Source organism: Chiloscyllium plagiosum, chromosome 10, assembly GCF_004010195.1.
Source record: "Chiloscyllium plagiosum isolate BGI_BamShark_2017 chromosome 10, ASM401019v2, whole genome shotgun sequence".
Lineage (NCBI taxonomy): Eukaryota > Metazoa > Chordata > Chondrichthyes > Orectolobiformes > Hemiscylliidae > Chiloscyllium > Chiloscyllium plagiosum.
In genome coordinates this window covers 47878403-47901976 of record NC_057719.1, presented here as the reverse complement: position 1 = coordinate 47901976, position 23574 = coordinate 47878403, and the positions used below count along the sequence as shown (strand labels likewise).

At 38.6% G+C, this 23574-nt stretch overlaps 1 protein-coding gene across 2 annotated transcripts in view; it reads left to right on the top strand.

Moving 5' to 3' along the window:
• The window catches only part of atg14 (autophagy related 14), a 27032-nt gene extending 4323 nt beyond the window's left edge, over positions 1-22709 (top strand). For both annotated transcript variants that reach the window (XM_043697717.1, XM_043697716.1), the window contains 7 exons: positions 1227-1308; positions 8767-9004; positions 10222-10451; positions 17332-17449; positions 19463-19553; positions 19805-19890; positions 22114-22709. In XM_043697717.1, coding sequence (XP_043553652.1) covers positions 1227-1308; positions 8767-9004; positions 10222-10451; positions 17332-17449; positions 19463-19553; positions 19805-19890; positions 22114-22423 — 1155 coding nt within the window. In that variant the 3' untranslated portion in view covers positions 22424-22709. The remainder of the gene's footprint in view (positions 1-1226; positions 1309-8766; positions 9005-10221; positions 10452-17331; positions 17450-19462; positions 19554-19804; positions 19891-22113) is intronic.
• Positions 22710-23574: the final 865 nt, after the last annotated feature.

Sequence of the window (23574 nt, the reverse complement as noted above, 5' to 3'; positions counted from 1 at the left end):
ACCGACGTCATCTACAAAATTCCATGCAAGGACTGCCACAAACACTACGTAGGACAAACAGGAAAAAGGTTAGCCACCAGGATACACGAACACCAGCTAGCCACAAAAAGACACGATCCTCTCTCCCTCGTAGCCCTACACATGGATGACAAAAACCACCATTTTGACTGGGGCAGCACATCTATCCTGGGACAGGCTAAGCAAAGACATGCCAGAGAATTCCTAGAGGCCTGGCACTCCAACCACAACGCCATAAACAAACACATAGATCTAGATACCATCTATCAACGCATCTGAAAACGAGCACGAAATGACATCACCACAAACCAGAGGAACCCCATCCAGGAGAAAGATATAAATAGAAAGCAGGAGACAACAGCTTCGCTTCACTTGGAGGTCACCACTGATAATGTTACCGAGCCAGATGACGAAACGTCTGGATATCAAACCGACAGCTCAGCGAGCAAGCCTATACCCTACCTATCCCCCACTTTTGTCCCAATGCACAACTGCATTCAGAATTCTAATTAGGGGTTATGGTTACAAATTTTATAATTTGTTTGCCTTTCGATAGTTATTTTTTAGCAGGTTCAATATTCGTAAATTTCTATTCCCGGATCCCAACACTCATTGTCGTCATAGTTCGGATACCCTTGAAGATTTTTACTATTACCACCCCTGGATTCCACTCCAAGTCTCATAGTCAACAACTAGCTTCTCTAAATTGTGATTTCCACAAATATTAATAGGTCAAAATGCCAAAACAAAAACAATACTAGTGCCAGTTGTGGTGCTCCAGATTAATTAATTGAGTTAATTAAATCTTGAGTTACACAGCTTTACAAGTTTGAAAGTGAAGTACTGTAGACACTGGAAACCTGAAATAAGAATAAAAACAGTTGGCAAAGCGCAGACAGCAACTGCAGAGAGTTAAAGTTTGAAACACTGGCTCTGTTTCTCTCCACAGTTGCTGGCTGACTTGCTGAGTTTTGTTAGCAATTTTTGTTATTATTTTAGCATGCAACTTACAGGGTCATTACATAGCAGATTCCTGTATATCTAGCCCAAATCTCTGAATGTCAGCAACAGAAAATATATTCTAATTCACTTCAGCTTTAGAAAAAGGCAATTGATCTTTAGGGAGGTTGAGCAATTAGAAATTTGATTTTATTTGTTTCCTTTGTATACTTGAGCTGTCAAGTAATAAATTCTATCTTTATTTTCAGAAATGGAAGATTATGTCGTGCAAAATCAGGATTGAACAGCTAAAGGATGCAATATGTTGTGGGAATGCGGAAGTCCAAAGAGGTAGAGAAGCTTAGTGAAAATTGCTTTAAAAATTACTTAAGATATTTGTGAATGGGTTATCGAATTATTGATCCAAAATATAGTGTTGATCCTCATTTCTACTTTCTAGCTCACTATGCACTTTTCTTTGGTTGAGGCTGTGCACCTATACTTGCTGCTCAAAGATGCTTGTCAGTTATATGTATAATCAGTCGTGGGAGTGCATGCAGGTAACCAGGTTAATGTGCCTCTAATCTACCATTCCTGCTGACATTCAGGATGTTCTCGTATTAATATATGATCAGATGCTTGGCATAACTGAATATAGAAAACTCAAGTGCAAAATTGCTAATAGAAGTTTGCATTGTATCTTTCTGCAGTGCATTTCTGCTAATGTGCTATCCTCGCACAAATCATTCATTAATGTTCTGAATGTCAAAATAACAGCAAAAAGGGCTATTCTTGTTGTAAGGTCACTTATACTTGGGTCTTTTACATGTTTGTTATTTCTGTAGTTTTGTGTTTAGAGTCATTTACTTGGATGAACAGTACTTTGCCTCTGAAAATTTGTGTGTCACTTACTTAGCTATTGGTTCTTGATATACATAACAATAGGCCTCAATGCAATAGTTGCTAAGAAATGAAATTGATGTAATTAGGAAGGTGAGTGGAATTCTCAACAATTATTGTCAAGTTTTTGGTGGCTGGATTTTATTATTTGTAAGCTTTACACTTTTTGTAACTGCACAAGATAATTAGAAATTTATCTTAATTATTTACTAAATGGGAAATAGCTTTATGAATATCCATATAAAAGCAGGATGTACTTCTGAAGCTCTATAAGGCTCTGGTCAGATCACAGTTCGACTAGTGCGTGTGCAGTTTTGGGCCCCATATCATAGGATGGATATACTGGCCCTGGATTGGATTCAGAGGAGGTTCACGAGAATGGTCCTAGGAATGAAAAGCTTAATTTATGAGGAACATTTGAGGACTCTAAGTCAATATTCAATGGAGATTAGAAGATTGGGTGGGAAATCTAATTTGAAAAATACAGAATACTGAGTACAGAATGGCCTGGACAGAGTATGTGTTGGGAAGATGTTTCTGTTGGTAGGAGAGACTAGGGCCCGAGAGCACAGCCTTAGAGTAAAGAGAAGACTTTTTTAAAACGGAGATAAGGAGAACCTTATTCAGCCAGAGAGTGGTGAATCTATGGAATTCATTGCCACAGAAGGCTGTGGAGGCCAGGTCATTGAGTAGATTTAAGACTGAGATAGGTTCTTGATTATCAAGGGGATCAAGCAGGGAGAATGGGGTTGAGAAACCTATCAGCCATGATTGAATAGTGGGGCAGACTTGATGGGCTGAATGGCCTAATTTCTGCTCCTATGTCTTATGGTCTTATGATCTAGATTTAAGATTTAATCATTCATAGTTTAGATTAGAAACCGTGAAATTAGGCTTATCATTCATCCCGTCTTGTATCCTGCTGTATTCCTGGGTCATGATTGTGCCAGTTGCATTTACAGAAGACAGCTTATCCTGTCTGTGCTGGCTTTCAATAAAGCTACCAATTAATCCTCTCCCCCGCTCTTTCCCCAAAATCTTGTTTTGTTTTCCTTTAAAAGTTTTTATTCAGTTCTGTTTTGGATATTTTACCATATTGTTGGTACTTGATTCTGGATCCTAGTGTTTTTTCTAAATGGTTTTAATCCTGTCACTTTTTTTTTGCCAATTACCTTAGATCCAGTGAGAGGTCCTTCTGCCACAGAAACAATTTATCTTTATTTATCAAAGCCACTCATGGTTTTGAACAGTTTTATCAAACCACCACACCTTTGTTGCTCAGAAGAATCTCAGCTTCTTTGGTCTCCATAGAATTGAACTTACTCATTTCTGATGCAATTTCAGTTAATGCTTTTATGTTCTAACCAAGCCCTTAATATGGTTCCTCAACTCCATGAATTGAACACACACTACTACAGTTGATGCCTATTTTATAAGTTTTGCATGCTTTTCTCATCTTTGTATTACCACTTCACCCAATTAACATAACTGTGTCTGATCAATTATCTTCACAGCTTCAGTCACTTTTCTTCCTTATTGATGTCAACTCCAGCTCAATTTATTTGTTCTTTCTCCTTTTGTTCATTTTCTTCCTATACTTCCTTAATGTCAATCTGTTATCTCTTGCTTGGTATTCATATACCCACTCATTGGCTCTTTTATTTTACAGGGCCTCGTTGTTACCATACAGAGATTAAAAAAACTCTTGCATCTCTGTCTGCCCACTACAGGGGAACCTCGATTTTATCTGAACGTGATGGGCAGGCACTACTTCGTTCGGTTATTTTTAAATGCCTTTCCTCGAAGGCTCGGCGTTTTTAACGTCTGCTTCCTGTTCAGGAGACTCGCAGCAGCACACAGCGTGCAAAAGGCTGCCCCCCCCCCCCCCCCCCAAACCCCATCCAACACCGCCCCATCTCTGGGGCAGCTGGACTGGACACAAACAGCAAGGCTGCTGCTGCGTTTGGGGGGTTAAGTCTTAAAATACCAGACACACAGCCACAGCTTTTTACTGCAACATTTTGACAGGTTCCACATTTGCCCTGTACAGGACAATGTTGAAGAGATTAGTTAGGGAAGGGGTGGCGTTAGGGTACACCCCTCTGTAGAACTCCAGTGAAAGTCTGGAGAGAGAGAGAGCGGGCAGGAGGTCAGTCATTTGGAGATGGTGCCTGTTTTATCACTGTATACAAAAGACGCGATCACTGTTGGAAACATGTCTTTGGTGTAATGTTTCCATTGGGACCTCGATCTCCTTTTGGATAATCCGATTTTCGGATAATTGTTATTCGGATAATCAAGGTTCCTCTGTATTTGATTCCCATTCTGAACAATATTACTTTTGGGTGTTGCCAGTAGAGAAACATTCTGTACCAATTCACTACTTATTGTGAATTCTCAGCCATATTAGCCTTTTTCCCTCTGTTTACCACATTTCTGCAGCTGCTAAACTGTTCAGATATATCCTCATCTTAACATTTGATATTGTATCAATAATTAAAACTATGATATGCTGTCATGATGGAATTACTGTCTGGCACAACTCACCTCTGTTCTCTGCAGTTCAAGGAATGCAAACTTCAACAAAATATGTGGACAGCTGTTTTACCATGTTTATGACTGTACAGGTTGTACTGCTATGACGTGTGTTTCGTCAGTGTGAATTGGCTAAAACGTGGTTGACGAATTGTGAAAGTTGTTTGCATAATGCGAACTTGTCCCCTGAAAGGGTATAGAGATTTCCTATTAGCAGTCTTCTACAGTGCAATTTTCTATAGTGTGAGATTGCAGAGGAATGCAACTGGTCCATTACACCTGTAGTGTAGTGGTGTGTTAACTGACCTCGTAATTCAAATGCCTGAACTAATGATAGTGATATGAGTTCCAGTTCCACCATAGCATCTGAAAAATTTAACTTCAATTGATTTAAGTGATTAAAAACTAGAATCAACATGCTGATTAGGAAACTACCAGATTGTTAGAAACATCCTTTTTTTTCATGCAATGTGAGTGATGCTACCTTGATTGGCTTCTTTTTATGCTAGATATGACTTTACTCAGTAAATTGTTTTTTGTGTGATTTCCATTGACTGTAGTTTTGCTGGGGTTTATTTGATGTCATACATGGTTTAAAAAGAAGTTGCTTTGATATCAAGTGCGTTGACACTTGCCTTATCTCTGGAGTTGAGCTGTTTTGTCCAATTTTGAACCAAAGTTGTAATCAGGTCAGGAGCTGGGTGTCTCTGGTGAAAGCCAGTCTGGGCATCAGATGTGGCCTGATGAAGTGTGGTGTGATAGCACTGTCAGTGACATTTTTTCATGATTTTTATCATGATCAGGAATAAAATGGGCTAGTTGGTTTTGCCCTTTGAGGGTAATAAATGCCTCTGCGGTCCTCCACTTTGAGTAGATGCCAGTGTTGTAGCCATACTGGCACAGCTTGCCTTGGAACATGACTGTTTGTTTGTTTTTGGAGAACAATGTCTGTAGAGAAGGAAACATTCTACCTTCTCACTGTGTCTGACTCCAATGTGGTTGATTGTGAATTACTATTTGGAATGGCTTAGCAAATCACTTATTGCACAAGACGTCCTTTTCAAAGGATAAGAATAAAACTTGTTGACCACCCGATTTACCAAGGCACACAGATGACAAAGACGTGATATCACAAATATATGAGCCCAGCAAACTCTACAAAGTACATCTTCGCATTTTAGTGAGATGAACCAAAATTGGGAGCTGCCATCCATGGATTAGTCTAGTAACAGTCTGACAATTATTCTCTCTGAACCGAACCTTTTCAGCTAACACCTTCAACAGAGAAGGGAGTGGCCCTACTAGTCCTCATCATTGACTCCAAATCTCATGGAATCTCATTTGCATAAGAGCAGTTATAGACCAGGAAACAACCTGGTTACCATCTGTACTCCCCCATTTGATGAATCCGCACTCTTTCCATTGTTGAACCTCACTTGAAGGAAGCATTGATAATCACAATGGCACAGAAAATGAGCAAAAATGTGGAGACTTAAAATTCCATTGGCAAGCCTGGCTCAGATATATTGCAACTGGATGCATTGGCTGAGCTATGAAGGACATAGCTGCCACACTGTTCCTGCCATCATTCGTGTGAAAACCAACGCAATGGAAAAAATAACTTTAACATCACCCTCACCGTTCTACATATTGCAGAGTTGTGTGTAAGTGCCAAAATTGATCGGTTGAGAATGCTCTGCATTGTGCTGTAACATAATCAGTGCTAAATGGGACAGATGTAGCCATTGAACGTGGGCTTCCATGAGGTCTGTGAGCAACAGCAGCAGAACTACATTAAACCAGCATCCATAACCTATTTGCCTGGCATATCCGTAACCATCCAGTTGGGGTATCAGCTAGGTTCACTGATGATTGTAGAAGACAATAGTCAGAGCAACACCAAGTGTATCTAAAAATGAGCCAACTCTTGGAAACTCCAACACAAAAATGCATGCTAAACAGCAGGAGCAGCTTGCTACTGATAGTTAAGCAATACCCCAACAAGTAGATCAGCAGCCTTGAATAATAGTGAACAATAAATTAAGTAATGACAGGAAGAGGTTTAATTTGTAAATGCGGAAGATAGAGTTAAAGCCTTTACAACTGTTTTTAGCCAGACATTTTGATCCATGTTGATTTACTGAGATACTCCTGACAAACTATCAGATTCATGGAATTCAATTCCATGGCATGTGATGAACTAAGAACCTCTAAATTATTTGTCTACTTAGGCTGCTGCACTGTCCATCTTTTTCCATTGCATTATTTGTCCTATCCCTACCATTTTTGAATGTATTTATTTTCTTTACCTCATTTGACCTCATGCTTTTGTCTCCATGGTTTAAAGTATTGTACCAACCCAAGCTCTGAAATCCTCTAGTTCTGTTTATTTAGGTACTGAATTTTATAGCTTAGTTCCACAATCCATAAGAAAATGACACTTTGGTTTGGTAGGAGACATGTAAAAATCTTATGGATGTAGTCTGTGGGAATATGCACCTTCTTTTGAGTCTGAACAATAGAAGGGGCAGTGTAGAGTTTGAGGTGCTACTGTGCCCAGATCATTTAAGTCTATGGCATTTAATATCTATTAAGAGCACTGATAGCTGTTATGGAAATGAAATTGGGAGTCCTTGAAGGATAGTGTGAAGAAATGTATTACATGAGACGTAAAGTTAATATGTATTTTGGAAATGAAAAGATAACAGCCTGCTGGGAAAAAAAAAATTAGAGGGAGTTTAAGATAAAATAAGTGCAGAAGACATTTAAGGAACAGGAAAAGGTTAGTTTGCTTGATTTTTGACATCTGCCCTTAGCTATTTTCCAAAGTCTTAACAAGCTTTCTCTTTGTTCTGGAATATTAATTAATCAAATAACCTTCTTTGAGTGCTGAGTACTTTTTTGAATATTGCTTTGAATTTTCTATTTTTTTTAAATGTTCCTCCTTTTAAATTTTCAACTATATCAGAATTTAACATAGCTCAACTTAAATAATCCACTTAATTTTCAAAACTTTTACTGGCTATTTTGATTTACTTGAAAGGAAATTACATTCCAAATAAAGCAAATCTTGTGTTTGTTTTGTGTGCTAAAGTTTCCTAAAAGAAGTCCGCATTGTCTTGCCACTTAGCCTCAAGCATTACTGACCAAGAGACTTTCCTGCTCTTTGTCTAGCAAAGGTGTGTTTAAAAGATTTACCGAGTTATAGTTGAGGCTGTGCTGTGGCAATGTCACTAGACTCTTAATTCAGAGTACCTAATATTTGGGACATTTATTTGTATCTCAACATAGAAAGTAGTGAAATTTGAAATCAGTTTAAAAAGAAAATCTGAGATTAAAACCTATTCTATTGGTGACCGTGGCAGAATATTGTTAAAACCCATCTGGTTCATATATGTCCTTTTTTTATTTTGCAGAAGGAAATCTGTTACTCTAGACCCAGAGCAATGTGGTTGACTCTCTTAACTGGCCTCTGAAATTGCCTAGCAAGCCACTCAGTCTTAGGGCAATATGTTATGGACAATAAATGCTAACTCATCTAATGACACCTACATAATAATAAAAAAAAATCTATTTGGCCACGTTAAGGTGAAAATGCGACAGGCTTGAAGTGTTTCTCTCTCCCTCGTTTTTTTTTAAGGTAATGGGAGGTGGGAGATGTGTTATCATTTGTGGTTGTGGCTGAACATCTATAGGTGGTGGTGTTGGTGAAATCAAATGCTCCATGTTGACATTTAGATTTTAATGACTCTTCATTGAACTGTCTATACAGAAAGTGCAAACTCCCTTACCACTCTGGACGCCATCATGGGACAAGTGAAAATTGTCCATATTCCTTGCTGCATTTTAAAAAGTTAAAATGCCTATCATCCTGTGTTCATGGGTATATGCTGTAAGCGTGACAGTTGGTACACAAGGAAACATTATAAACAAGTGCTTTCTGCCAGACTCTTGAACATTCTATTTATAATGGGAAAACAATAACAAGGAGACATAATAATGGTCAATATTTCCTTTTGTTATACGTCGGATAATGAAACAGTTATGTCGTACATACTCTTTAAGCTTGGAGAAAAAAATCCTGAAAAAGATCAGCACATTATTTTGCTATACAGACATCAGAAATTTCATTTCTTTTCCAAGTTTAAAAAGAAGCCTGTTCTAAAGGAGCTCTTATCATATGTCAGCCTTGAATTAGGGAAGCAAATTGGAAAGAAAGTAACCTGAATTGCTTTGGCACATGTGGTTTAAAACCACATTGACCAAGGTCTGGAGGCGTAACTGGAAAATTGCAAACAAATTATTGAAATTTAATGTTTGGAAGATGACAAAGAAAGTAGTGCTACTAACTTCTAAATTTGTTGCTAAATTTAGAGAAGGAATTAGTATGTAAAAATCAGGAAGACAACCAAAAGTTACAACGTCGGGCCCAACGGCATCAGGAAAAAAAAGACAAAATTCAGAGACTCATCCGTAAACTTGGTGATTTGGTTGAGAAGAAAAATGTCGAGTTCTGGAATCGACAAGAACACCTCGCCCGCAACCGCTGGAAACATGTCCTTGAACTGACACGTCTGATTTTCCCACTACAAGAAGTGAAAATAGGAATGAGGTATGGATCATTTAAAAGAAAAATTAGATAATTAAAGATGTTTACTTCCTGACATTTAATATCAAGACACATGTTTTCTGCAGTTTATTCAATGAAGCAATAAATTTATAAAATGTTGAATTAAAGAACAAAGAAAATTTACAGCCCAGGAACAGGCCCTTCGGCCCTCCAAGCCTGAGCCGATCCAAATGTACTGTCTAAACCTGTCGGTCAATTTCTAAGCATTTGTATCCCTCTGCTCCCCACCTACTCGTGCATCTGTCCAGATGCATCTTAAATGATATTTATTTAACAAAAATGTTGTAGCAACCAATTCCAGCTTCAAAGAGGATATGTAGCTATTTAAATGGCTTGATCGAGATTATTTTGCAACCTAAAGGCGAACACTACTTTTTCAGCTCGCCAAAGTATTCTTCAGTCAGGAGGGCTGCAGGTCTAAACAGAGTACTCATGATTTGGAGATGCCGGTGTTGGACTGGGGTGTACAAAGTTAAAAATCATACAACACTCGGTTATAGTCCAACAGGTTTAATTGGAAACACACTAGTTTTCGGAGCGTCGCTTCTTCAGGTGGTTGTAATGGCGCTCCAAAAGCTAATGTGCTTCCAGTTAAACCTGTTGGACTATAACCTAGTGTTGTGATTTTTTTTAACTTTAAACCGAGTACAGAGGAGAAAATACTTTTTCTTTCTTCACTCTATTTTAACTTCACACAATAGTAGAATCAGCTGTTTCCCAGTATTTTGTTAATTGGTAGATGATTGAATTTGGTTTTGGATAACTATGCCACTTTTTAAAATATTTCTCCATGTAGCAAAGTACCAACCAAGATTGCATGGGTAAAATTGATTATTTGGTAGGGCCAATTATACTACAAATGTTGGATTAATTGTTTGAATTTTTGGAAATAACTTGTTAAAGCTAGTTAGTGATGATTTAATATTTGATCTAAATAAATTGCGTGGGAACTCTATTTACTAAATTGCGTTGTTGATTGTTAGGACAAAATGTTAATTTGTGTTTCGAAACCTTTTTGTAGGAAGATATATTGTACTTAGCATTGACCTTTTTCCAGATTTGCTGACATATATATCCTGTGAATTTTTATTTAACTTCCACCTTTTCTGATACAGCACAGTCATCAAATTAGTTAGGGATTGTAATATGTTCAGTTCATATAGATAACATGGTTCTGTTTTTTTTCTTGGTTTTGCAAGGGATCCAGCAGATGCAACATTTGAATCTGACAGTGGTATGACTTCTAGTACTGTGAGTGAGCTGGCAGAGGCAAGGAGAACTACATATCTCTCTGGTAGATGGATCTGTGATGACAACAATGGAGAAACCAATATAGGGATTGTAGGCCCCTGGATCTACTTGCCTAGCAATGGGGATTATTCGGCTTATTACAATTGGGTGGAAGAAAAAAAGACTGCACAAGCACCAGGTGAGATTTTTATGTATGCTGAGTATATTTAAGGCTGCACATTCTATTCACTGAATAGCTATTTTGATGTCTGTTTAGCAATTTTGGAAAGTCACTAATGTTTTCACTTTCACAATAAACTTCAGGGTGCTAAGTTACGTTTATTTCAAATGTTTAATGTATGAATGGAAATAGAGGTACTGAAAAGGTTATGTATGTATAGAGTCATAGGCTTGTAAAGCATGGAGACAGACTCTTTGGTCCAAGCTGTCCGTGCCGGCAAGATATCCTAAGCTGTTCATAGTCCCATTTGCCATAATTTGGCCCATTTCCCTCCCAATCCTTCCTATTCGTGTACCCATCCAGCAGCTTTTTAAATGGTTTAATTGTACCCGCCTCTTCCAGCTCTGGCAGCTTGTTCTGTACATCTCTCTGCATTTGAAAGTTTCCCTTCAAGTCCCTTTTTTTTTAAAGTCTTCCCCTCTCAGCTTTAAACTATGCCCTCTAGTTTTGGACTCCTCTACCCTGTGTAAAAGACCATGGCTATTCACCTATCCGTGGGTCTTGTTGTTCTTGAGCAGTTAAACTAAAGGAGGATTGAGCTATGTTGGAAGTGCATTGAAATAAAGTTCGTGATCATGGAGATGCAGGAGTGATAGTGAGAACTTTGCAATAAGTAAGAAAGAAGTGTAAAGGGTGGGAATATTTACTGGTTTGGGAGGATGATGTGGATGGGAGCCATTGGATGCACATCATGAATAAAATACTGTAGTTCATGAGTTTCGGTGAGAGATGTGTGAAATGGCAGAGTTAGTGAGTGGTACCCTGTGAGTGAAGGGTAGCAGAGATTAATGGCACATATCTTGGTAGTGCAGAAGACCACTGACCACATCCTGCACTGCAGTGTGTTCCTTTTTGAGACATAGTGACCTGGCCTATTGTTTGTATTCAGGCTGGCTGTGTTTTGCGGTTGCTTCCTATCCAGGAAAAGAAATGACTCGCTTTTCCAATCACCAACAGCTCAATGTCCTTGGCCTGAATTGAAGGATGGCTTTGCTTTCTGGGCCGTGTCTTCAAATATAATGGTGGATCTCCAGTAAGTGAAGCGTTGTTGCTAGCTTGCTGTGCAACTTGGCTTTAAATATGGCGACAGTGGCATAAACACCGGAAGGTGGCCAAGGGGGTGAGCATTTCCACATGTGTCTCTTAATTGAATGAGGAGGCATCAAAGAGCTTGGTTACACAATTAATTTGGAAGAGTGGAAGATTTATTAGAAGTGTCACTGCAGGTGATGGTGGACGAGGCACCATGAATCTCACTTAACAACTTAAGACATTTCACAAGTTTCCACACACTAGACTCGTTAGCAAGGTCAGACCACAGGAAATAAAGGGAGAAATAGCCTTTGGGATACTGAAATGGCTTGAAGAAATGCGACAGGGTAGTGGAGGAGGGTTGCTTTTCAGACTGGAGGACTGTTCCCAGTGGTGTGCCACAAGGATCAGTGCTGGGTCTACTCCTTTTGTCATTCATATAAATTATTTAGATGTGAACATAGGAGGTATGGTTAGTAAGTTTGCAGTTGACACCAAAAATTGTGGTGTAGTGGATAATGAGCAAAGTTACCTCAGAGCACAATGGGTTCTTAATCAGATGGGCCAATGGGCTGAGGAGTGGCAGGTGGAGTTTAATTTAGATAGATGTGACGTGCTGCAATTGGAAAGGTAGATCAGGGCAAAACTTGTGTGGTAAGCTCCTGGGGAATGTTGCTAAGCAAAGAGACCTTGGAATGCAGGTTCATAGTTACTTGAAAGTAGAGTTGTAGGTCGACAGACAGGATTGTGAAGAAGGTATTTGGTATGCTTTCCTTTATTAGTCAAAGCATTGAGTATAGGAGTTGGGAGGTCATGTTGCGGCTGTATAGGACATTGGTTAGGTCACTTTTGGAATACTGTGTGCAATTCTGGTCTCTGCAATAGGAAGTATAGGGTTCAGAATCTATTTACAAGAATGTTGCGAGCGTGGAGGGTTTGAGCTATAGGGAGAAGATGAATAGGCTGGAACTATTCCGAAGAGCACTGGACACTGAAGTGTGGCCTTGCAGAAGTTTGCAAAATCATGAGGGGTATAGATTGGGTGAATAGCCAAAGTCTTTTCGTCAGGGTTGCAGAGCCCAAAACTAGAGGGGATAGGCTTAAGGTGAGAGAGGAAAGTCTTCAAGGAGCAACTTTGACACAGAGGGTGGTGCATGTATGGAATGAGCTGCCAGAAGAAGTAGAGGCTGGTACAATTGCAAAATTTTAAAGATATCTGGATGAGTATATGAATAGGAAGGGTTGAGACGGAGCAAATTACTGCTGATGCTGAAAACAACCAACGCCAGAGATCACAGTGGGTCGGACGGCATCCATGGAGAGAGGAGAAGCTGTCTGACCCACTGATTCCAGCATTTGTTATCTCTAGAGTTTGGAGAGATATGGGCCAAAATCTGATAAATGGGACTAGATTAATTTAGGACATTTGGTTAACATGGATGAGTTGGACCAAAGGGTCTGTTTCCATGCTGTACAGCTCTATACCTCTGAACCTGGGAAGGTTCCACCCAAAGACAGTGAAATGTATGGTTGTTCTGACACCGTTGTAGCTCCTAGACTCATAGGCTGAGAATAGATGGGAGTCATGAGACTCCACAGTTGTGGTGCTGAGAACCCAGATTCAGAAGCCTCATGACCATTTCCAACAGAACCTATATTTCTGAGTTTTAAGGAATGGTGTATGATGGAACCTTTACAGAGGGGAGCTCAAATCAAGTGGCTATTGAGTTAAGCATGGAGTTAAACAGTCTCAATTTTGCTGAAACAGGAGCTTTACTTTGCATCTGCAAGTTAGAAATTTTTACAATCCATGTAAGACTTGTAAAGGATGACTAAGGTCTGCAGAATCGTTTTGAAATCGTTGTTGAAATTGCCTGACATTTAAAAATTGATTCGAAAACTGAGTTAGCAAATAGAAAGTTAGAAAAAGCATGCATTTTCAATAACTGTCAGTTGACATAATCCTAAATGTTATCATTATTGAATTATTACTGCTGCTCTGAAACTCAGACTGGGGTAGATTCAGGGGGTACGAGGACATGACTCCCTTTTGCAGCACTAGCTTGTTGTATGTTTAAAGGTTCATCTTTAGTTTAGTCACTAATCTATTCACTAGGTGAGGTAAATAGGCAAATAAATGGGTAGATGTGAAAGCAAAAGGGCAACATGAATGGGGTGAATCCAGAGATGTAGTCAAGTTAGTATGGGTATGCAGACTTAATTGCTGGGAGAGATGTGGGGTAGATGTGTCAGGTCAGGGGGTAATCGAGCCAGTTTGGAAGGCAGTCAGGTGGCTGGGAGGAATAGGGAACTAGACAGGTTGGAAGGTATTCCCGTTCTGGTTTGGAAAGGTAATCAGGTTGAGGAGTCAGTTATGGAATTATCCAGGTATTAATCTAACAGTTGCTGGATAACTACCCAGGTGAGTTCTGCAGAATTTCATCCAAAGTCTTTGCCTCCAGCCGGAGAGCACAGAGGAATTACCCAGCAAAGGTTTAAACTTTGTGGGCATGTTCATGCATCAGGATTTCCACAGCACTTGAGTAGGAAGTTTCTGATGCTGGTCAGAGAAGAGGAAGAGCAACACGGACCAACTGGCAGGACCCCTGAGCTTGAGGAGCCTCCAAGAGAGTTAGTAGAGAGAGAGATGAGTAGCTGCCAAGAATTGGAACAGAATTTGGTAGGAACAGCGTTGAAGAATCAGAGCCACCATTGCAATCCATAGCCACAGGCTGTGCTAAAAAGCTGGGAAGTGATAGCCAACAGTTCCACAAGACCAAGGTGGATCATTTGGGCAAAACCCCCTGAGTTCATAAGGTCATAAGGAGGGAAAGATCCCCTTTGCATTTAGAAGACCATGTAATCAGTGTTACATGGTCACTAGAAATGAACTGAACGCATTATTTGGCTAATCGTTTATGTGCGGCACGGTGGCAAAGTGGTTAGCACTGCTGCCTCACAGCGCCAGAGACCAGTGTTCGATTCCTGCCTCAGGCAACTGTCTGTGCGGTGTTTGCACGTTCTCCCCTTGTCTGCATGAGTTTCCTCCGGGTGCTCCAGTTTCCATACTGTCGGGAGTCTAACTAATCAGAAATCAAGAGTTAACCATTAAAACAACATCTTGATGTATTTGCAACATTGGGCAGCCATCATTGTAAAATATTTATTCATGTAAGATGTGCTTTTTCAATAATGTTTATAAAGATTTGGTGCCAGTAGAATAAGGAATCCATCTTGTATAATCTTTGCATAGATTGTTGCACTTACATTTTGGGGTTTGTTCTAAGTTGTTTAACTAGATTATTTCAGTTTTTGAATTCTAAATTGATCAATGAATAGTCTGAACTTCTCAAACCTTGGAAATGTTATCTTTCTTTGAAATGTAAGAAAATCTTTGGTCATGTGCTCCAATAAATTAATAATAAACGGTTCTTTGAAATTCCTTTTGAAGTATATTTTCATAATTTTTTTGGCTTCCTTGAAATTTTAGGAATTAATTCTTAAAAGAATTTTCCTATGCATTCCAACTTCAAGTAAGATTGAAACAATCACAAGACTTGCGTGTGTATGAAAATTGTTAACATTCTTTTAAGCCTATAATGAAAAGTTCAGAAGAACAAACTATGAAATGCTGAATAGTACAGGCAATGCACTGAATTAGTAATAATCTATCATTCTTCTGAGAGTATCATTAACAAAGTACTTTCAACTAATTTAAGCTAAATGTGCATTAGGACACAACTTGTCCATTATCTCGACCACTGGTCTCATTTTGGAGGGTATCGACATGGTTAATAGATTAAATTGAAATATCATGACATAGGTGTCTCCTCGTCTCGGCTGCATTTTCTTTTGAGAGAATGTAACCTCCATCAAACCAGGAATGGTCAACACGTGCTGTGGAAAATTTAAATGATCTCGCTTGCTGTTATTTTTCAACAGAAAATGCTGTCTTCCTCATTAAATGAGCATTTGATGACATCACCTGGAAAGTTATTATCTCCATGTTTAATTGCACTTATTTCTAGTTCAGTTATGTAATTTTCTTTTGTAATTCTTATGTTACTCGTGCCTATCCAGGTGTTGCTGGCCATGTGTAAATCTTCATTAATCACATAAGGGAAGAAACCTATGCCTTTGTGTGCCTGTGTTCTAAGCTGAATATTGTTCTAGTTAACTTGACTTATGGCATAAGTCAAGTTTTGATGCTAAGAATAGATATGAATAACTGTTGCAACATTGATTCTCAAAAACGTTGTTACTTTTTTTAAAAAAAAACAAATTATTACTACTTCATAGCTTCAAAAGTAATTTGTTATATTGATACTTTATTTTAATCCAAATATCTGGAACCTACAGAGTATTCAAAAATTAACACAGATTCTCTCCCTTTTCTTGTATTCTTCTCCAACCTACAACCTTCTGACATTTTTGTGGTCCTTCAAGTCTGGTCTTTGGCACACCTGACTTTATTTGATCCTGGATTCCAAACAACCTTCAGCTGCCTATCCCTTCATCTCTGGAATTTCTCTCCATGCTGCCACCTCTCTCTCCTTTTAAGGTATTCCCTGGAGGGACAGAGTTTCCATTTAACAGAAGTCTGACTTTTGAATAACTTTTTACCTGACTTTTGTCTGCCCTTGGACTCTCCAGCATGGAGGAAATAGTATCAGAACCCTGAAAATCTCCTCCAAAAATAAAGCCTGGAGTACCATTCGTTTTGTGTCTGAACTGACTGCTGCCATTCTGCCTCTTGAGTCTGTTTTTGGCTGCAGTCAAGTCTGCAGTGTGAACTGCTCCCAGGGAATTGCAGGGCACTGATCTATTCCTTTCGTTTTTAATAATAAGTGTGATGTGTTAATCAGGTGCAGGAAAATTTGAGTGCAGTATTGAAGGTGAATAGTTATAACTCCAGTACTAGAACTGGGGAGGATTAACAAGGAAGAGAAGTAGTATGCTGTTTGTGTTTTTTGTTCTCTGCCCTGTCTCTGTTTCTGTAGTGGCCACCTCTGGCTGTAACCACCCAACCCCACTGCCTGTCTCTCTCAACTGCAGTAGTCATTAAATGGTTGCCTCAGTACTGTGGTCATATACAAATATGTGCATAATTTTGGTATATTGTCCTTTCACAGGAAATTGTTCATAAAATATTTTTGTCTTCCAAGTAAAAGTATACTGAAAATATTTGAGCAATTTGACTAGAAGTTATCTTCATCGATCAGATGAAAATGCTCTGTTTTATTGTTTCAACTGTTTGTAATGCAAGTTTATATTCCGGTTGTACAATTCACAAAGTTTGCACTTTCAACCTAAAATCTGTGGTCTAGACTTAAACAAAAACAATTATCTTGCCTACCTGGTAAGGATATCCAAATACTTGATGAAGTGAACTATAAATAATTGCCCTTTCCTGCCGACCATAAAAAGTCCTATAATTATTTGTCCCCTCATTAGTCAGTTTGCTCAGTATAATGTGTGTCTGATTTCTTGTCACAGAAATTTGTGACTTTTTTCATCAAATGCTCATTTTCAGGCACTTTCATTTCTAACCTCTTTTTTGATTATGGTTTTGTTCATGTACTGTTTGATAACTCTGCTGTTGAATTCCCTTGGGATATTTTACTACATTTGAAGGCATTGTATAAATGCTGTCTGGTTCTGTTCTTAAAGTCCCGTGGGACATTTTACAATGTTAAAGACATATAAATACAGTGTTTTCATTGTTGTGATATTCAAGATTTTGAAGTTAATCTTTGTAGATCTTTTTTCAATGTTTACCTTGCCTTGTATTGTTTTTTCTTTTCAGATATGGAGCAAAGTAATCCTGCCTATACCATCAGTGCAGCACTGTGCTATGCCACACAGCTAGCAAATATACTATCTCACATTCTTGATGTAAATCTTCCCAAAAGACTTTGCAACAGGCAAGTATCCTAAAATTAAGCCATAACTGTGGCAATGCTTAAACATGCATTTTTAACTCTTGACTGGGTTAAGAGTCATTGACTGGATTAAGAGTCACTTACTGTGTGTTTTACTATTGTAAAACTAATACAACAGCAGTTAGATTGTTAGAAATGCCTTGGTGTTTAAAATAAAAAGTCACAATGAATAAAAAGAAATAGTAAAAGAAACTTCCTTTGACAGAAGGTAAAAGACAATGAAACAGACACAAATGGGCAGAGAGAGGTGGTTTCATTTTCTGTCATTGACTGTCCAAGATACAGTAATGCTAAACAAACAGTGTAGAATATAAAATGTTTATTTCATTTACAGTTTCTCTCTTTCTCTCTTCCCGCCCCCCCCTCACTCGTGCATGTGAATAGTTGTGCAATTTGGTTTAACAAGCACTAATCCCCATCATTATACTTAAATGACAATTTTTTGATAGCCTAGTCATAATCAGTGTCCAGTTTATCTGACTGTGGGAGCATTACAGCCACTGCAATCTTGTCGTCATAATACCAACATTTTTTAAAAATTTCTTTAGCTGAGCAGGCCTGTAACATTAACAGCATAACTCTGAAGATGCTACCTAACCTCCTATGTAAAACTGACTTTTGTTTTAATTTACATTTGATAGCAGCTGCAGTACTTTTCTGTCTGTTCTGTTGTCACATGTATTCAATGCAGTCCTCACTTTCTCCTCACATGGTATTGATATGCAGGCAGGATACTCTATTGCAAAAAAACTGGTAATCAGGTTCATCTTTCCCTTTCTTGCATGGAGAATGTAATGCTTCTGATGTAATTTTGTGAGCAAGCCAAATCAACCTCTGATATTGTTGTGTGTCTGGGTTAAATCTGTTTTTAAGGAGAATGAAATCATAACTGTTCTAAAAGAAAGTTATTAATTTATCCATATCTTGAACACCAAGACACAAATTTTGCAGAGCTTTTGACTGACTTTAGTCCAAATTAAACCAAAATTTATACATAGTTGGACCAAGACTAAAACCTAAAGAAGTGGGATATGCTCAATGTTAGAATTAAAGTCAGTATCTTACGCATATGAAAATGAGTAATCAGAATACACAAGGGAGGAGGATATGAAAATGGTGGTAAGTGTGCATAAACTGCATAGTGAGCAACCACAACCTCTCCTAATAAATGCCATCTCCAGCCCAACATGGGAGGAGAGCTATGCATGCAAGTTTAGGATTAAGGTGGGAACAAACACATTACATCCTACTCTACTATTACCTTTGCTCACTAATCCAAACTCCTCCCAATCTTCATAGCTTACCCTGTACTTGAGCTGGTTCACCCATATACTGACATACTATGCTTATTATTTCTGCATGTGATTAATAAGTAACTCATTGTGTCATACTATGTGATTAGAAGTACAGGGAACAATGCTAGCATCCTCCAATTTCCTGGGAATAGTTTGAATTTCATATATAGATGGCAGCTGGTTCTTGACTTATGAAAGGCCAAGTGGCAGTAGCCACATCCAGCTGTGAAGCTGAGCTCCCCAGACCTGCTTCCTGTATTGTTATGGTGGATGTGTTCCAGGCTTTTATATAACTTTCTCTTCCACTTTTGACTACATCAGAAGAGAGCTGTAGCTGAGGAGAAGTGAAGGCCAGAAGTAGCTTGTAATGGTTCTTATCATTTTTCTCCACCATTTCTGTAGTGTGAAATGTTAAACTGTCTGCCACCTCAAGTCTAATTACTATAGCTAACCATTCTTTTTACAGTTAATGAAGCTAAATTATTGCCAAAAGGCTGTCTATTGATTTGTTGATTTTAAATTTGATTCTAAAATATTGCCAAGCTTTGAAATGCCATTATGCATGACAGTGGTGCTGATATTTTGGACTAGCTCTTCTACTTGGAAAACATTTTTTCAAAACATTTATTTCAAGTTTAACATTGTTTTTCTAAAATGGACTGTAAAGTGTTGTATTACAAAGATGATTTGTCTTCTCCAGTGAGTTTTGTGAAGAGAATATGAGCAGAAAGAAGTTCATTCGAGCGGTGAATAAGCTAAACACAAACATCCTACATCTCTGTTTTTCACAGGTACCATGTTAGATGTTACATAAAAATTATACCTCAAATTAAGTTTAAAAAACTGCTTTACCAGCTTTACACTGAATAAGACTTCTAACTATTGCAGCTTGACTGAATTACGAAGAACTGAAAAATTACTATAGGGTTGTTAATTTTTTAAATCATGTTTACAATGTACTATGGTAGTGTATAGGAAATTCTAAGAGCTCCCACCAGCTTAATTTAATATTGATGTTTTGTAATATTTCCTTATCACACAGCACGTTAACCCTGAGCAGTTGCATCCCTTGCACACACTCCGAAATATTATGCATTTGGTTAGTCCTGAAAATAAAAGCCTGGGCAGGTAAGTTGAATCTTAAACTAAGTTTTGAAACAAATAGATAAGCCTTGAGTAGTTTACCTCCTATTACAATGCTTCTTTCTGGGTTTTTTTTTTAACTTCAAAACCAGGGCAGGATTTATACAGTTTGTAGAGTCAAAATTACACAACACTGAGACAGATCCTTCAGTCCAATTGTCCATGCCCACCAGATGTCCTAAATTAATCTAGTCCCATTTGACCCATATCTCTTCAAACCCTTCCTATTAATGTAACCTTTTTAAATGTTGTAATTATACCAGGCAACTCCCCTGGCAACTCATTGCCTACATGCACTGCCCTCTGCTGAAAAAATTGCCTCTTCGGTCCCTTTTATATCTCCTCTCTTCCCCCCCCCCCCCCCCCCCTTCACCTTAAACCTATGCTCCCTAGTTTTGGACTCTGTTACCCTGTGAAAAAGACCTTAGCTATCCCTGCCCCTTATGATTTTATAAATCTTTCTCCAGAACTGTTCTGGCAAAGGATTACTTGAAACATCAACTCTGATTTCTCTCCACAGGTGCTGCTAGACCTGTTGAGCTTTTCCAGCAATTACTATTTTCATTTAACATCATTTGTAAATCTTTTCTGAGCCCTTTCAAGTTTAACTACTACTTTCTTGCAGCAGGGAAACTACATTTGATTAAGCCATTTTTGCAATACTGCTTTTCATGTCCTGTACATCTGCAACATGACATCCCAACTCCAATGCTCAATGTACTGCCCAATAAAGGCACACGTACTAAACACTGCCTTCATTACCCTACAGCAAACCGCACCACAAATTGCTACCGCAGCAGGTGCTCCCGATGTGGTCTTCTCTACATTGGGGGGACTAAACGTAACCCAGTCACTACCAATTTCTGTTCCCCAGCCGTTTTCTTTGACATGACCATCCTTGGCCTCCTCCATTGCCACAACAAGCCACAGCACAAATTAGAGGAACAGCACCTCATCTTCCACATCCAATCCACTCCTTCCTGCCACTAACAGTTTCATTCTGCCCATTGACCAACCAAGTCATAGCCTGTACCTGTCTTCACCTATCCCACTTCATCACCCTGCTCCTATGACTCCTTTTATCTGCAGCTCTCCCTACACCCAAATGTCAACTTCTCCACTACCTGATGTTGCCTGGCTTGTTGTGTTCTTCTAGCCTCCTGCCTGTTCATTCCCCTGTCTTCCCACTACTCCTTTTAAGGTATTATGAACCTCCATTCTAAGGTTTCTTTGTTCAGCAACACATGCCAGGACCCTACCCTTAAGTATCTATGTCCTACCCTGCTCTGCCTTACTAAAATGAAATACATCACATTTGTCTAAATTAAACACTGTGCTAATCTTCAGCCCATCTGATCAGGATCCCTTTGTCGTCTGACATAGCCATCTTCAGGGTCCACTACCCCACCAATTTTGGTATCATCTGAAAACCACCTGTATACATGCTTTTATAAGTCTCCATAAGGTCACCCCTCAACGTTCTACCCTCCAAGGAATAAAAATCTGTCTATTTTTATATCGAAAGCCCTCTATTCCCAGCAACATCCTGGTAAATCTTTTCTGAACCCTCATCAGTTGTAATGATATCTCTCCTAAAACACGGTGACACGAACTGCATCGAATAAACCAGAAGAGGCCTCACCACTGTCCTGTAGAACCTCAACCTGATTGCCTAGACCTTTTTGAATATAGGAGTTAGGACATGAAGGCAAGCATGCTAAACACCTTTTTAACCATGCTGTCTACATGTGGCACAAACTTCCAAGAATTATGTCCCTGAATCCCAAAGTCTGTTATACAATTTATGGTAGGGCATTGAGTAGTTCTGTAGAAACCCTATGCTTGTTCGTATTACCAAAATACAATATCTCTCATTTATCCAAATTAAACTCCATCTACCACTCCTCAGCCCATTGATCCAATTAATAAAGATCTTAGATAACATTTCACTGTCCACTATACCAATTTGTCATCTGCATTGTACCCTTACCTGCCATGTGTTTGCAAAACACCAGTTAACCCTTTCATACCCTAATGTAACAGCAAATGAGTCATAACTAAATTCATACAGGCATGGTATTTTGATCAGAATTACAACTTGTGCTTTGAAATCTGGTAATTTACAACAGTCCTGTGGGGGGAGAAACAATCAACATGAGAATGTCCCAGTATTGTATATGTCTAAACTATAATGTTTTTTGAATTTAGATCTGGGCCTTTTGAAATCAGTGCTGATCTTGAAGATTCCATGGAGCTAGTAGACCCAAGTATTGCTGCTCAGACAGATGAAAGTGGTGATGAATATATAACTGACGAAGAAACTGATTTGGGAACAGATTGGGAGACTGTACCTAGTCCTAAATTTTATGATATCCCTTCTCAGCCCATAGAAGTACTGCAAAGTCAAGCCATGCTAGTATCTCAGCCACTCAGCAATAGCAACAGCACGGGTGGTATGATCTCTTCTGCAGCAGCTTCTGTTACGTCGTGGTGGAAACAATATTATGGACATCGCTGATTTGCTGCACAGGATCACAAACTTCTAATAAAATGGAAAGGTGTGAAAACGACACTTTGAATAGTGCCTAAAAAAAAAACTGTTGTATGGCTCCGAAGCAAAAACCACAAAACTGCAACTGATGAGATTCTGTTGGGTATAATGGAACTATTTTTCTTCTGTGCAAATCGATCTGTTTGAAAGTGAAACATTAATTGTTAAGAGTGAAACATCAGGAGCACTTTTTGATAGAAGTATTACACTTTTGTAGAAAAGTAAGTCTCAATAAATTTTGACTCTCAATCACTATTATTAAGCTTGAGATTGATAAGCCAGGCCTTCCCTTCAAGTGCACTAAATTAGCAGGCAGAAGAGTTTGGTGTGCACTATGTAATTTTATAATGAACTTGAAAGTACAATCAGGTTAGCTCTGACTGTTTTACTTGATTTTGCAGTTAAGATGACCTGATATTTGTTAGTGTGCACATCAGGCTTATAAAACAAAACTGAAGTGTACCAATATTTTGTGTAAAAATGAATCAAACAGAAGGCCTATTGGTCTAATCATTGCTACACCCCCCTCCCCAGCCAAATATCTTAAATGTTACTTTACCACCTTTAAGTTTTTCCTCATTTGGTTTGTCAAAATTCTTAAAATATTGGTTACCTGTAAAATTTTCCTGCACCTTCTATACTTCCTTCCAGTAAATTTTCCTCTGCATTTTATATCCCTACCATCCTTTTATACTGCAGGTTGGACCAAAGCAGTGTATTTTGAAGTTTAAATATAATTTCTTTTTTATACTGAATGCCTGTTAGTAAAGCCACAAATCCTATACACAGTACAACAGCCTTCTGCACTTGTTCTACCAACTTCTAATTGTGTATACACTGCAAGGTCTCTTTCTTCATGTAGCTTTAAGATAGCAATTCTTGTCAGAATAAGGGGAAACAGAAAGGCCTGTTTCCACACTGTAGGGATTCTGATTTGTTTATGCCTTTATAAAGATGTCACTAAATTTCTCATTCTTCATTAGATTGAGTTCTGTAAACTTAAGATCCATGCTACTGAAATTACAGATCATTATTTCAAACATAATTAGGTTCCAACACTAATCTGCTGTCCAGTCTTAAAAGATAATTTGCTGAGGGAGAAGTTTCAATCAATAAAA